Source organism: Erpetoichthys calabaricus, chromosome 3 (assembly GCF_900747795.2).
Source record: "Erpetoichthys calabaricus chromosome 3, fErpCal1.3, whole genome shotgun sequence".
Taxonomy (NCBI): domain Eukaryota; kingdom Metazoa; phylum Chordata; class Cladistia; order Polypteriformes; family Polypteridae; genus Erpetoichthys; species Erpetoichthys calabaricus.
Genome location: NC_041396.2, coordinates 28,869,726 through 28,885,475, shown reverse-complemented (window position 1 = coordinate 28,885,475; position 15,750 = coordinate 28,869,726). Strand labels below are relative to the sequence as shown.

The following is a 15,750-nucleotide window of genomic DNA, read 5'->3' as shown; positions in this document are numbered from 1 at the left end:
AGTGGAAGTATTTGAAAACATGTTTTCTAAACTGTTGTATGCTAATTTCCTGCAGCGACTTCTTTTTGCTAAACTATTCAGTCACCTCACATCGGCTCGCAAGGCCAAGAAATCAGAGATTCCCCATTTCCGGCTGAAGACGGTGCAGAACATTAAGATTTGGCTTTCTCTTCGATCATACCTTAAGGTTAATGTTACTTTGAATCCATTTCTCGACACCCATGACTCACTACTTAATTGTTTTTTGAGTGGCAGTAGATTGTCCATTCACTTTGGCTGCTGTAAAACAGGTCTGTTTTTTGGCAGTTTCTGTCAGCACCCTGTCTTTTTTTGCTTGTACTGCACTTACCTTTTTTTGTGATGGCTATCATTTCCTTGCAGAGACGAGGCCCCCAGCGTTCTGTGGATGTCATTGTTTCTTCAGTATTCTTGCTGGCTCTTTCTATTGCATTTATCTGCTGTGCCCAGGTTAGTGTGCAACATTTCAAAGCCTGTGTTTAAGTAAGTCCTGTAGATGTGATGTGCCATTATACTGTAGGTGGCCTTCAGCTGTTTGGTATAAAGTGGGGTTTGGGGAGGCCACCCAAAGAGTACGTAAATGATTTGTAATCTGCATGTTATTGGTACGCAAGCTGTCCGCAAAGGCCAGCTAAGAGGATTGTCATAACCCTTTTTCTAGACAGAAGAGGTGTCCATTTTCATTAAGCTGTAATTAAGCAGTATGTTAGAAATGCAGGTATGATTGGCTGGTGCCCCATGTAAGGTTAATACTTTGGTATACATTATTTCTGGAGAGATTAGTTCTCTAAAATATCCTGCCTTGCATCTAATGCAGCCAGAATAAGCCCCAACTCCCCATGATCTTTAACTGGATTAAGTGGGTTAGAAAATGGATAGGTGGATGGAAGGTTTCATGGTTACTATTCTCTTTTGCAGAAAATATTTTGTCTAAATCATCACTTCATAAATTGTTTTTCACTTATGGCATATTCCAGTTATTGGTTTTAAAAACAACCAAAAAAATACAGTTTACAAAAATCTTTCCTAGTAATTCTTTTGACATGCTGTATAATAAGTGCAACATTGGTTTGTTTACCAACAGGAATATACAGTAATGGCAGATTGTAACAGTGTAGTTAGATATGTGTTTTGGGGAGAGTGAATGTAAAATACACTGTTCATACTGCCTTTCTGCTGCACTGTGAGCAGTGTGCTATGGGGCATGAGATCTTGGATGGAGAAATTGGGCATGGATTTATGCTAATTGTAATGGGATGTGGCTTTATATCGCTGCTTTTACATATTGCATTAAGACCCACTGAATAAAAGTGGGAAATAATTTGTAATGCTGCTTCTGCCTATTTGTTCCCAGATCATTTCAGTCCTTTATTTGCCAGGGGTTTGTTCTTGCCTTGTGCCCAGGAATAGACTCCTGTATCCCTGTTCAGGGCTAAAAGGGTTAGAAAATGACTGACTGACTGACTGGTTTTGTAAAAAAAAAAAAATCCAAAGGAAGCGATAATTGGGACACAATACTAGATTCAGAATGTTATATTGTTAAATATATAACAGTTTGTGAAACAATGTACTTTTATTCAAAAATTAATCTTCATCATTTTATTTATTATTTACTTCTGTTAATGTTGTATTTTAGCATTTTTTAAAGAGAAAACTTGCTGTCCACCAGAAGTGGATGTTTTTTATATTCCTATAAAATATATATCTTACTAAGGACATCTTGTTTGGTGATGGTAGGATGCATGCTGTTTTTTTTTTAATAACTTCCATACCCTGAGCAGTCTCTTCATTAGATTTGATTATCTCAAATAGCCAGCTTCTCCAAATAGCCAATTATGTGACTGCAGTTCAATATAGCATGCTGACATGGTCAAGAGGCTTTTGTTTGCTGTTTGAACAAACGTTAGAATGGCCAAGACATATAATATAATCGACTTTGATTGTGGTAAGGTGCCCTCCTGTGACTTCGAGGCACCACTTTCTGAAGAGTTTGCAAAGCAATAACAAAACAAAAAAATACAAACAGCTACGAGTAAAGGGAGGTTCTATGGGTGAACACTCATTGCAAGTGTCTGGGTCAGAGAACAATGACCAGAGTTGTTTAAGCTAACAGAAATAAAGGTGTTTTTTAAACAACAGTATTGTTCAGGAGGAATTTCTGCGCACACAACATATTGGACCTTGACGTGGATGAGCTACACTGACAGATGTCCTCGGATATGAGGCGGTATAAAACGTGATTGTGGACAATTGAAAATGGGGGAAAAATGTCCCCTGTTCTGATAAATCTTTATGCTGTGACATGTTGATAGTGGGTCAGAATTTGGTATAAACAGCATGAATCCTTGAATCCCTCCTGCCTTGTGTCAACGGTTTGAGCCAATAGTGGTAGTTTAATAATGTGGGGAATATTTTCTTGACAAATGTTAATATTAATTTTAATTGAACACTGATACACGATAGCTGCACCTAATAAATTGGCCACTGAACATAGTTACATTACAAATAGCACTTAAAAACATGTAAATTCACTTCAAGTTTATGTACTACATCCTGCTTTTCAGTAATTATAACACACCATTATGCCAGCAGCCATACCATCTGCACAGATCATCCACCTGAAGCTAAGCATATTCAGGCCCGGCCAGTACTTCCATGGGAGACCAACCAGGAAAAGCTTGGTTTGCTTCTGGAAGAGGTGTTGGTGAGGCCAGCAGGGGGTGCTTAACCTGTGGTCTGAATATGAATCCCAATGCCCCAGTGCAGTAATAGGGACACCATGCTGTAAAAATGGCGACCATCCTTTGGATGACACGTAAAACCAAGGTCCTGACTCTCTCTGGTCATTAAAGATCCCTGGGCATCCTTTGTAAAGAGTAGGGTGTATCCCGCAGTTCTGGCTAAGTTGTCCGTCACGACCTGGTTATTCTGGCCCCCTAATCATCCCATGTGTCTGACTGGATAATTGTCTCTCACCACTTCACCACCTAACTGCTAAAATGGCTGCCATTGCATCATTCCAGGTGGAGTCTGCGCATTAGTGGTGGTTGAAGTGGCTCGCTACTCACTATGAATAAAAAGTGCTTTGAGTAGAGAGAAAAATGCTATATAAATGTAAAGAAATAGTATTAGTTACTACAGAACAGGTGTTCTATATTATGTGTTATGATTTAGTGTGTTTATTAAACTTACTGAGTGCTTGTTTCAGGTTCTTTTAATAGTGTTATTTCCTAATATAGTTTCCTTTTGAGACGCGGCATCATATTTGGAATTTATTTTTATTATCAGTGTTGTTCTTTGTTATTAATGTGTGTTGTTTTCATCAACATTTTGTTTTCTCCATGGGTGCTATTTTGAGTCATTGTCGTCACATTCTGATGTCAGTTGCCATGGAGTGTGTCTCTGGAATTGACGTAATTAACATCATTAGCACAACTTTAATGCTTATGTAGTGTTAAGAGTTTTAGTTTTGTCAATTCCTGACTTGCTTTTGTTTTCCTTACTATGATATTTTGATTAGCAATTTGGTTTTGGGGCAGCACGGTGGCGCAGTGGGTAGCACTGCTGCCTCGCAGTTAGGAGACCTGGGTTTGCTTCCCGGTTTCTCTCTGCATTGAGTTTGCATGTTCTCTCCGTGTCTGCGTGGGTTTCCTCCCACAGTCCAAAGACATGCAGGTTAGGTGCATTGGCGATTCTAAATTGTCCCGTGTGTGTCCTGCGGTGGGCTGGCGCCCTGCCAAGGGTTTGTTTCCTGCCTTGCGCCCTGTGTTGGCTGGGATTGGCTTCAGCAGACCCCCGTGACCCTGTAGTTAGGATATAGCGGGTTGGATGATGGATGGATGGAATTTGGTTTTGACAAATGGTAGGACAGATCTCTGGTTTGGATTTTGGCTTTGGTTAATGTTTTCCCTTTTGGCTATCCCATTTTTTCAGACAGCATTTCCTTGCGTGAGGAGTAACAATAAGAAGTTATTATATAGAAAAGGCCCATTTGATGTTAAAACAGTAACTATTGCATTTTTTATATAAAAATTACCATATTGTTATCATTGCTTCATAAAGCTACAAAAATAAAGGAATTACCCTCCACATCTGATTCACAGAATCATTTACTGAAAATGCAACGAGGGTAGCTGCTACATTCAACTGCCATCTGTCTTCTATTACATGGCAAACTACACTGTTTTCTCTCATATCCTGAGGAAAGGTTACAAAGCAGGAGCAAAATAGCTAATGTTCTCTTGGAAATGACCGAGCTAAAAAAATTATCAATAAGTTGTAAATTGCCCTCCGAAGATACGCCTACAATGTCATAATGAGGAATCATTTTACTGTGAGACATTGCTTTCTGACATATCATTGCAGCTCCTAGTCTTTTTCTAACCTGTTCCACTCAACATGTCTGCAAGACAGCGATAGAAAAAAAACAGACTGTAAAACTCATAAGCTTTAGCAGACCATTTTAAGTTGCCCACTCTTAGTTCATTCAAGCAGTGGGTGTTTTAAAAGCTTTCAGGGCACATGAAAGCTCGTCCTGCTTAGTGGCAGACAGCTGTTGCATACATTTAAAATGTGAAAAATTGGGAAAAGAGAGCAGCAGGAAGGCCATTACACCTTCAGAATTATGTTTGGGTCAACTTCCCAACAATATAAAATAACCATAGAGATTGTATGAAAAGCAGCCATTAGCTGTACCACTAATCAAATGCAGGCAGCAAAAGACCGTTAGGTACATTTTAAAATAGGACAGGATAGGCTAAACTTGTGTTAAAAATTTCAATAACAATTGAAGGCATTCAGTTTGCTGGGCTTGTTTGATTAGTATCCAGACATTTTCAACTGCATCGCCTAATATCTGTTCTAGATTCTCATGAGACTTTACTGTTTTCCATCTTAAATCTTTTTCTTCTTTCAGCTGCTCCCATTTAGGGGTTGCTACAGCAGATCATCCATCTCCATCTGTCCCTGTCTTTTTACATCATTTTTAACCTCCATAAACCTCCTCTTTGGCCTTCCTCTTTTTGTCTTGCCTGGTGGTTCCATCCTCAACATTCTTTTTCATATGTATCCCTTATCTCTCCTATGCACTTGTCCAAACCATCTCAATTTATCCTCTTTCACTTGGTCAACAAACTGTCATACCTGTGTTGTTCCGTTAATAAACTCCTTTCTAATCCTGTCTACCCTTGTTACTCTGAGTGAAAATCATAGCATCTTCAGCTCTGCCACTTCCAGCTCTGTCTCCTGTCTTTTTATCAGTGCCACCTTTACCAAACCATACAATATAGCTGGTCTCACTACCATTTTATAGACCTTCCATTTTACTCTTGCAGGTGCTTTTCTATCACAAATCACTCCTACCAGTTTTCTTCACCTATCTGTTGCACTCTCATTTGCTTTAGATTTTTGATCCTAAGTATTTAAATTTGTCTTCCTTCACACTTTTCCACCTGTTTCCTTCTCGTTCACGCACATGTACTCCATCCTACTCCTACTGACTTTCATTCCCCTTATCTCCAGGTTCGTCTCAACTTGCTGTCTACTCTCACTACAGATCACAATGTCATCTGCAAACATCATAATCCACAGAGACTTCTGTCTGAGCTCATCTGGTAGCCTGTCCATCAATATTGCTAACAGGAAAGGACTGTGAGCCGATCCTATATGTAATCCCACTCTCACCTTGAACCAGACTGTCATTCCTACTGCACACCTTACCTCAGTTTTCCATCTTAAATGAACATCCAAATTTGTACCAGTGTCTTTGGATTACGTGATTCACTCTTCAGGTGAAAGAATTATAATGGATCATCTTTACTGACACCTTTGACAATTTCTTAGTTTAAATCCCAGCCCTGTTGTTGTCATCGTGGATTGCAGTAATGTCTTGCTCCTGATATTGCTGGAATAGGCTGTGAACATTCCAGCAACCACAGAGTTTGTTCAGAAATATACAACATTACTGCATTGATATTTCACCTGGAAGGTGCTCAAATTTTGTATTAGGCACAGATTTGTTAAGGTGTAACTTTTAGATCTATAACTAAATGGTTCCTCATCAGGTGTGTCTTTTTAGATTGATTGCTGTAATATAGGTAAATGTCTTTGCAGGTAACAAATCTGTCATTTTTTGGACAACTATCTGTTTTACTAAGTTTGATTATTTCTGAATATTTCTTTTGTTTTCATGATTTTGAAAGTACACCTCTTTAAAGCATCCATTTACTACTGGAAAGGCAGTAACCAACTCTGGCCAGTCCACTGCAGGGCAAATATAGAGTCAGCAGTCAATGTAACATGCAGGTCTTATGGATGTGGAAGGGAATTAGAGTACCAGGATGCAAGGTAGGCCCATGAGAACGTTCAGACACCACATACACAGCGACTTAGTAATTAAACCCTGGTTCCTGTGCTTTGAAGCACCAGCACCAACCACTGAACCCCAGAGGCTTTAAAAATGACATTCGCAAGCCCGCTTCATTCATGCCAAAGACTATCCCAGCAGGCTAGGGGGTTAGGCAGGAAGTAGTCCTGGACAGGGCGCCAGTCCTGTGGAGGACACCCTCGCATACATATCCACACTCTTATGAAACCTTTTTAAACTCGACAGTCACCATTATGTGTTTTGGGGCATGGGAGGCAATCCTCTGCAGTTACTGGGAGAATTTGTAAACTCCACATGAAAAAGAACCAGGCATAGTATATGAAGCTAGGTATCTGTGAAGTAGAAGCACTTACCCCTGTGCCACTTCTGTCAGCAATAATAATCTTAATTATAGTCTTCTAATAAATAATGCCATTTGTTAAGCTGCCCAGATTTTTTTTAATAATAAACAAATTAACAGATTGAATAAATCAGTTATCCTTTCCTCTGCCCACCACCTGCAGGCAACAGACACAGTAAATCTTCAGGTTGTAGAAATACACGGGGCTCGTGCCATCTCCAAGGTACGTTTCTGCCTTGTGCCAAAATGTGTAGGGTAGTTAATTAGCTCTATGCGCCCCCCACTGAATAAATAGCTTAGAAATGGACAAATGAATGTGTTGTCAGTCAGTTAATACATTTATTTCAGATGCTGTCATTTTATAATAAATTAACATACTGAATACAAGGTCTCATAAGCCTTATTTCCATCCATCCATTATCCAACCCGCTATATCCTAACTACAGGGTCACGGGGGTCTGCTGGAGCCAGTCCCAGCCAACACAGGGCGGAAGGCAGTAAACAAACCCCGGGCAGGGCACCAGCCCACCACATAAACCTTATTTGTTCAGTCTATTAAAGTTTACAGGGATTTTTAATTCTGTTAGTTTCTTATTTATTGGCTGTTTGAAGCAGTAGTCAAAGATCTAGATCTTTTCATTGAATTGAATCAATTTAAACCACCTTTGTAGACTGGATTGCCCTAACACCATAATGTAATGCTTCAGGTGATGAGTATATCCCTGCCAATGTAATACAGTCACCCTCATCACCCTTGCTGCTACAGACATGTAGGAGCCTGGACTCTATAACGTCACTTTTGTTCTTTGTTTTATGCTCTCTCTCTCTCTCTCCGTCTCCAAACCCGCATTCTTTTTAGGTCCTCCTCCAAATCATCCAGGTGTCGTTTCCTCAGTCATCTCAAATACTATCTTCCTCCAGGTCTGTCCTGAAATTTCCTCTTAGCAACCCTTACTTCTGGTATACTTTGGACGTCTCCTGCTGAATGTAATCTTCCTCTTTTTATTTCTGCCAGTACAACTTCTCTAATTCCTCATTGCTTCTTGATCTCCATAACAGTGTTTTCACAGCTTCACAGATCTTCCACAAAATCTTTCTTTTCCCACCTCTGTAAAAGGTTTTCTTCTCTGGAAGTCATAGGCCTGGAGCATGATACAGTAGATCTTATAATTATTTTACAAATTCTAACTTTTGTTCTACTTACTGTCTTAGAAATGTATACAGTACTGGAGTGCAAATAGCATTGATTACCTGATGCTGCCCATTCTTCAATTTCATGATTGTTCACCGATGAAAACTGTATCAATGTACCCAAACACTTAAAACTTCCTAGTTCTTTGAAATTCCTTTCCTCCTAAATGTTTCTTATCTTTGCTGTCCTCCTTCCTTCCTAGACATAACCAATTGCTTAGTTTTTTTTTTTTTTCTGAATTCACTTCTAATCCCACATTCCTTGCTGCTTCTTTTAAATTTATTAATGATCCTTCTGTGTCTTTTGCACTATTTGCAGTTATTGCTATATCACCTATGTAAGCCAAGTACACTCCACTGAAAATTGTTCCCTTGGGGGGCGGGTGTTATTATGTGCCTAATGACTGTGTCCACCACCAAGTTAAAAAGGATTATTGCATGTCTACTTGTTCTAGACCTTGCTTTACTTCAGACTTATATGACAGCCTCCCTTCTACCTTAATTAAACTTTTACTGTTTTATATGACAGCTTCCCTTCTACCTTGATTAAACTTTTACTGTTCTTTTATTGTTCTTCAGTGCAACTTTTATTAACCATATTATTTTTACTTTCAGAACTTTTAATCTTTTTTGATTTCTGACATATTAACACCGAGTACTTTCAGCCAATGTAATTACTCAGCAAAAGTTTATCAAGAAACGCTATGGAGGCTCCGTTATACCAGCAGTAATACGTCTGTTTAATGCCTCACTGGGACTGGAACTGCCAAGTCAGGGGTTTTCTTTTCAAATTTTTGTTCCTTTTGTTCATTTGGGTCATTCAGATTGTGCGTGTGTGTGCGTGTGTGTGTGTATACATATATACACACACACACACACACAATAGACATATATAAACGAAAGACCTATGTGTGTTTGTATGTGTGTGGAGCAGTCTGCTGTTCTCATGCTCGACCACAGCCACTAGGTGGCATGCACTTTTACATTTTTTGGCATTTGTGCTAAGGGCACAGATGAACAGACACAATGTTGAAACAAAGCAATCGTTCCGGCTCAACAACGTGCAAGTGAAATACCTCAGCAATGGAGGGCAAGGCTTGAAGTTTTCACTAAAAACATTGTCTATCTGGAGGTAGTTTCTCAAGACAAAGATTAGTAGGACTATGCCAGTAATACGGCTGAGATATGGTATCGCCAGTGTCTTCTTACGAAAGACGGTGGGGCAGCAAGCACAAGGTGGGTCCACGTCCTCTGAACTGGGTAATTCTTAAGAGTTAGCTGGCGCCTCTCCAAGTTCACGAATTTACTTAACTTCTAAAGTGTCTTCAGGTTGTTTTTTTTGTTCCGAAGACCGCACGAACCTACTATATATATATATTTATTTATTTATATATTTATCTATTTATTAATTTAAAGCGCTTCTGTAAAAAGTCAAGTTTACCCCTGGGGACAAATAACCTCTCTCTCTCTCTCTCTCTCTCTGGTGTCATAAGCCTGTCTAAAGTCGACATATAGTACATTTGATGTAGATGTATGTCACACTCCTAAAATCTTTCCAGAATCTGACAGAGTTTAAAAATCTGATATATTATGACTAAAACCACAGTGCTTCTCTCCCAGGATGTTTTTCTAACCTCTTTGCCAGAACCTTTCTGAACACTTTGCACACAGCACTTAATAGGGTGATTCTTCAGTCATTCTAATAAACTGATTTGTCATTTTTATTATGGATGGAACACAAAACCCCCTATTTCTACTCTTTTAAGAAGTTCCTTGGCCACTCTTTCTAACCCAGGTGCCGTATTATGGCTTCTATCACTCCCAAGTTCAACTGCTGAGAACAGATTTAAACCTCACCTTAGGCTGTTACTGTACACATGCCATTCAGCCTCCAAAAGCTGAATTTATTTATGTTTATTTATTGGTAATTATTATTTTACTGATCTTTTGTATATTTGTAAATTTAAGGTATTTCTTTATATATTGCTGCTTTTATGAGCAGTTTCATTCCAAATTTCGTTGTATGCAAGTATAATGATTTAATGAGTTAAAACTGAGGCTTTCCTTATCTCTCCTCTACGATGTCCCTGTTTGGGGACTCCATAAGGCTCATGGAACGCCCCTCTATCAAACAGGTGTTAAATTAACATTTTAAAGGGTACATTTGTTAATATTGTTTTTATTTAAATAGTTTTTTGAAGGTTTAATTTAACACTAGCGATTTTGCTTTGTTGATTTCCATCTGTTCATATTTTTTAATTTGTATAGTCGTGCAAATGTGTGTGGGTTACTGTGACCTCATCAGCAACTAGAGCAAGATGTTAATTGACATTTTTTTTATTTTATTTAATTCTTTTTACTTAGAAACAAAACATTTTAACTGAACACTTCTCAATGAAATAAATGAGAATAACCAAGCATGTTTAATAGCAATCCAAGAAACTCTGCATTCAATTACTACCTAAACTAGAGAGCTTTAATGACTAGAGAGCTTTGTCTAAAGTGGTTCTTTGAATAAGGAAACTGCAACAAAGATATAAATGTTGGGCACAGGACCAGCATGTTTACTGTATAATTACATCAATGAGATCTTGCCAAGTTCCGAGCAGATCCTCATACAGCGTGTTTGTTTTCTTTCTTTACAATTTGGGATGATATAGAAAGTCTGAGTTACAGGGGATGGTTTGGGATATATGAAATGTATTTATGTATAGATAGATAGATAGATAGATAGATAGATAGATAGATAGATAGATAGATAGATAGATAGATAGATAGATAGATAGATAGATAGATAGATAGATAGATAGATAGATAGATAGATAGATAGATAGATAGATAGATAGAACTTTGTCTCAAGAGGGAAATTTATCCTTTTTATTAACAGTAGCTTAATAAATTTATACCATGTATACTCGCAGATATGTTCTCCCGCGGATTAGTCGTGGCTTGATTCTACCATATAATTTCTGGTATTGACCCAGGTTTGCTTCCCGGGTCCTCCCTGCGTGGAGTTTGCATGTTCTCCCTGTGTCTGCGTGGGTTTTCTCCGGTTGCTCCGGTTTCCTCCCACAGTCCAAAGACATGCAGGTTAGGTGCATTGGCTATCCTAAATTGTTCCTAGTGTGTGCTTGGTGTGTGGGGGGGGGTGTGTGTTTGTGTGTGCCCTCGGTGGGTTGGCGTCCTGCCCCAGGTTTTTTTCCTGCCTTGTGCCCTGTGTTGGCTGGGATTGGCTCCAGCAGACCCCCGTGACCCTGTAGTTAGGATATAGTGGATTGGATAATGGATGGATGGATTTCTGGTATTTTATAATGTCGGTCGTATAAGTCGAATGCAGAAAACTCGCGCTATTGGTCCAAGAGATTATGATATGCTAACGCCCACCTGAGAGACTAACCACGGAGCACGCTGCCTTTTTTTCTATGTATTGTGCCTACATGACCACAAGGTAATACCCAAACTATTCCGAAGCGACGCTTGTACTGTTTGGTGCTTTTTGTATCTCACACCCTCATACACCTTTATCGTGAGAGCATCCTTTATCTACAATGGACCATTAGATCAGAAGAAAATATGAAGCTGGTTTTAAATTAAAAGTCGGCGAAGTGGCTAAGAAATTGGTAACTGCACTGCTGCAACAAAATTTGTTGTGTCTGAGAAACTGATACGAGATTGGAGGAGGCAAGAAGATGTAAAAAAAATTAAGTGTTGAAAATTTTTGAATGGGTGTATAAGTCGGGTTCTGATTTTATGATTGATTTTTCAGATTTCAAGACCCGTTTTATATGCGAAATATATACGGTAGATATAAAACACCATACACAAAACAATTACTAAAATGAAGGACAACTTCTGACTAAAGATAAAATGAGCAGTCTCAGTCACAATCAGATCATGTCAGGTCAAGTTGGGGAGCATGCACTGGAACAGCACATTGCTGCACGCAGCACATGACAAAACAGCTTGGAATCTTGGTTGCCACCCCCACAGGCAGACACGCAGTCCAGTCCCATCTATGTGCCACAGCCAGGTGTTATGTAGGCGTCCCTTTAGTCTGGTCCAACTGCTTGGGTCCTCAATAATGAGGATCTTGTGTGTCGGATCACCCTCGGTGAATTACGCCACATGGCCGTAGTGCTGTAACTGACGCTTCCTCACAATGCATGTAATGTGCCTCATTTGGGACTCCTTGAGCAACTGCTCATTCAGCACAAAGTCAAACCAATGGTACCCAAGGATTCACCGAAGAGACACAGTATCAAAGGAGTTCAGTCTCAGGTCACTGGATGAGCATCCATGCTTTGCAACCATATAGCAAAAAAGGAAACACCAGGTCTTTGTCCCTTTTCAGAGATGTCGGGAGTGCCACACACCCCTTTCCAACGACCTCATGACCCCCCCATGCTCTCCCAATCCATCTACTAATTTCATGCTCTCCCATTCCGTCTACTGACTTAATAGGAGAAGTCACCAGAGACATGAATGTTGCTGTCAATGTAAGTAAACCACTCGACTCCGTTGGCATTCTCTCCGCGGACAGACACACTGCTAATGCTAATCACAGCATCTTCGGGAAAGTCAAGATCAGTGAATTTTTCTTCACCAACAGATGCCCCACAGCCGCTGGACCCTACTACCCTGCCCAACATCCAGTCCATGCAAGCATTGAACAGGATAGGAGCAAGAACACATTCCTGATGAACGCCAGAATCAAGTGGGGGAAAAATGCACAGCACTCACAATACTAGTCTACAGGCCAGCCATAATATCCAGCAATTTTGGGGTTGCTATCACAGTCACAGTGAAGCATTAAAAAGGTGTACTGCCATAGGTATAAAGGAGTCCCCCACTTCTGTTGAGTATTTCCTTGGCTGAAAGTCCTCAGAGGGTATACAGCATTGTTTATAGTGGCACTCAGTCTTGCCTTCATTCTCCAGTGGGTCCAGTGTTCATCTCGTAACTGAGACAGCCCCTTTAATTAACTTATTGATTCGGTGGGCCTCTCTTGTAGTGATATTACCAGCCCAGCACACTTTAGCATAGAAAATCACACTGGCCGTCACAGGGTTGTATAACATGTAGAGGATGTCACTACCCACATTAAAACATGCATTCTCCTGAACAAAAAGAACTTGCTCTGTCCTTTCTGCTATAGTTCCTCTGTGTTGTAACACAGACCAGTTCAGCCTGTCTTTGCTGTAGACTCCTGAATACTTGTTGCAGTGCTCCACTTAATCATTCAATCCCTGAATAGTAACTGGGCATAGAAACCCTTTGGTGCGGAAAAAGTAAATAATGAGTTCATTGTAGTAAAGCAATACAAGTCTTCACATAAATTGTGTGGTATTAGATGTTATAGCTCATTTTACATAGCACACTTTTATCCTGTCTGGTATTGTTCCAGATATTGCTGTTAAGGCTTTAGCAGTGTTTTACATCCAGAGGTCACCAAGAAATATACAAAATAAATCCCAAAATAGTTTACCTGTAGGACATTCCTATATTTGTGATCTAGCAATGCAGGCACTGAGTGACACCAGTCAGAAGTTTATTTCATGCCCTGGTAACAATTTAGGTGAGAAATTTGTGACCATTTAACATCTTTTAGTTGAATTATGATGTGCTGGTGCATAGTGAAGTAGTGTGTATTTAATGAATGGTTGAAATTTTAATTGAAGAAACCCTTTCAGGTAATTCCCTAATATTAAAGGGAAGGGAGAGAAAGGGAAAGAATTACTTAAAATGGGGAAATCAGTCCATCATTTTGGTGCACGCTTGCTCACACACACGCTCACTCTGCACCAATTGGACCAATTTACCAGTCACCCTGAAATGCATGCTTAGAATGTGGGAGGAAACAGAAGTGGCAGTTTTCCCAATAACAATATATTCAAAGCAGGCCACAATGTATTAAGGACAATGTGAAAACGTTTCATTTTATGAAATATGAGTCAATTTGTAAGCCACATTAGGATAAATGAATGTAAGGTAATTAAAAAAAGCCCACCTTCATCGCCTCAATTGACATAACCATTAGAGTAAAGTAATTTTCTGATTACCTGTCCAGTGTCTATAGGTCTGTTGATGAAAGGTATGGTGTTTCCTTCTTATATGATGGTGTATTATAAATAATAAGACAACTATCCTGATGGAGTTAGAAACCAATTCGGGCATAATCTCCGTTTGGCACAGATTTTATCCTTTAGTGTTGTCCTTGTAAGACTCTGGTATTAGATATTAAACTCATTAAAAAATATTTGCTCAAAATTGCATTTCTTTCTTTCTTTTTTTCTTTCAGCTTCTTCGTGGCCATCACACTTTTCTTCAGTATACCCATAACTGGGAGCTGCTTGTATGGGAGACCTCACTGGTCATATTTCTCCTGCGATTGGCCACCCTAGGCTCGGAAACAAACAAGAAGTTTAGTAATGTATCAATCTTGTTGACTGAGCAGGTGAGGGCAAAGGCCTTGTGGAATGTATTTAAAAATAGAGAACTCTAAGAGGTCATTGAAACAGGTTATCTAGATTCTTACATTTTAAACGAATGAAGCAGTTATAAACAGAGGCTGTACTGTATATTGTTTCTGTAAAATAAACCCATCACTTTTTCTTTCTTTTCATCTTTCATTAGATTAATTTGTATCTAAAGATGGAGAAGAAGCCTGACAAGAAAGAAGAGCTGAATATTGTGAATAATGTATTGAAACTAGCAACCAAGTTGATGAAAGTAAGGGGACAAGCATGTTGCTCGACTTTCTCAGAGTGCTTTTGTTTGTTTTTTTTATTGTGTTTTCTGGTTCTATGTATTTATTTATTTTTTGCTCCAGGAGTTGGACACCCCTTTCCGTCTGTATGGCTTAACTGTAAACCCACTAATATACAACATCACTCGTGTTGTCATTCTGTCAGCCGTGTCAGGGGTCATCAGTGACCTGCTTGGATTTAACATCAGAGTAAGGGAAAAAAGATCCTCAGTAGAATTTCCAATTGCCTGCTACCTGACAGCTAATGATTCATATCTTTTGTGATTTGTGTCTTTATACAGCTTTGGAAGATAAAGTAATAAGCAGAGACTCAAAACTCGACTCTCGAGTGTGGCATATTTATGTATACTCAGTGTCACCTGGTGGCCTGCTAGCTGTGGTTTTCACATCTGGAGTCTGAACTGTTCCCTGTTGCAAAGTTGAATATTGAACTTGAAGGTTTGCAAATAGTGCACAATGGTAAACCCCACAGTGTGTTGACAAATGCCCTGCGCAGATAAAGACGCCGAGGATCTCCTATACAATGGAAGAATGCAGAGACATAACCACTGACTAAAATATAATATGACGTGTTTGACAAAGGGAGGAAGCACGAACACACTGCCCATTTGTCGGTGAGCTGTCTAGTGACTCAGCGGCTCTTCAGGGGTCTGCATAACTAATTACATTCCATTCTAATGACGTGGATGCTTCTTGGTCTCCCCCACCCCCCCATCTTCTTAAAAACATTGTTGCTAAAATAAAGGCCACTTGACTGCAATGAAACCTGCACTTCTGTTTTGAGTGTCATTAAAAAAATTGTATGTGCTATAATTTATTGCAGATTAGTGGTTGATTGGTCATTACTATGAGACAAAGCACATGTGCTGAGGCAGTGGAAACAGTAATATATCTTCTTGTATGTGCAGCCTTTCATCTATGAAGGAAGACAAACAGTGTCACAGTAACCCTCAGCATGAATTCTACTAGCCACCACCTATCACCATGGAATGCGGAAAGACCTTGATCAAGTCCGAACTTTGTAACTAAACTGGTAAGGTATGACTGTTT

The 15,750-nt window shown here is 39.5% G+C and overlaps 1 protein-coding gene across 3 annotated transcripts in view; it reads left to right on the top strand.

The window, feature by feature from the left end:
- LOC114647859 (protein PHTF1-like) overlaps positions 1-15,469 on the top strand; it is a 90,149-nt gene extending 74,680 nt beyond the window's left edge. For 2 of the 3 annotated variants that reach the window (XM_028796527.2, XM_051924420.1), the window contains 6 exons: positions 56-187; positions 382-468; positions 14,233-14,388; positions 14,568-14,663; positions 14,764-14,889; positions 14,982-15,469. In XM_028796527.2, the coding sequence (XP_028652360.1) occupies positions 56-187; positions 382-468; positions 14,233-14,388; positions 14,568-14,663; positions 14,764-14,889; positions 14,982-14,999 (615 nt within the window). In that variant the 3' untranslated portion in view covers positions 15,000-15,469. The remainder of the gene's footprint in view (positions 1-55; positions 188-381; positions 469-14,232; positions 14,389-14,567; positions 14,664-14,763; positions 14,890-14,981) is intronic. The other variant, XM_051924421.1, reaches the window with a different exon arrangement.
- Positions 15,470-15,750: the final 281 nt, after the last annotated feature.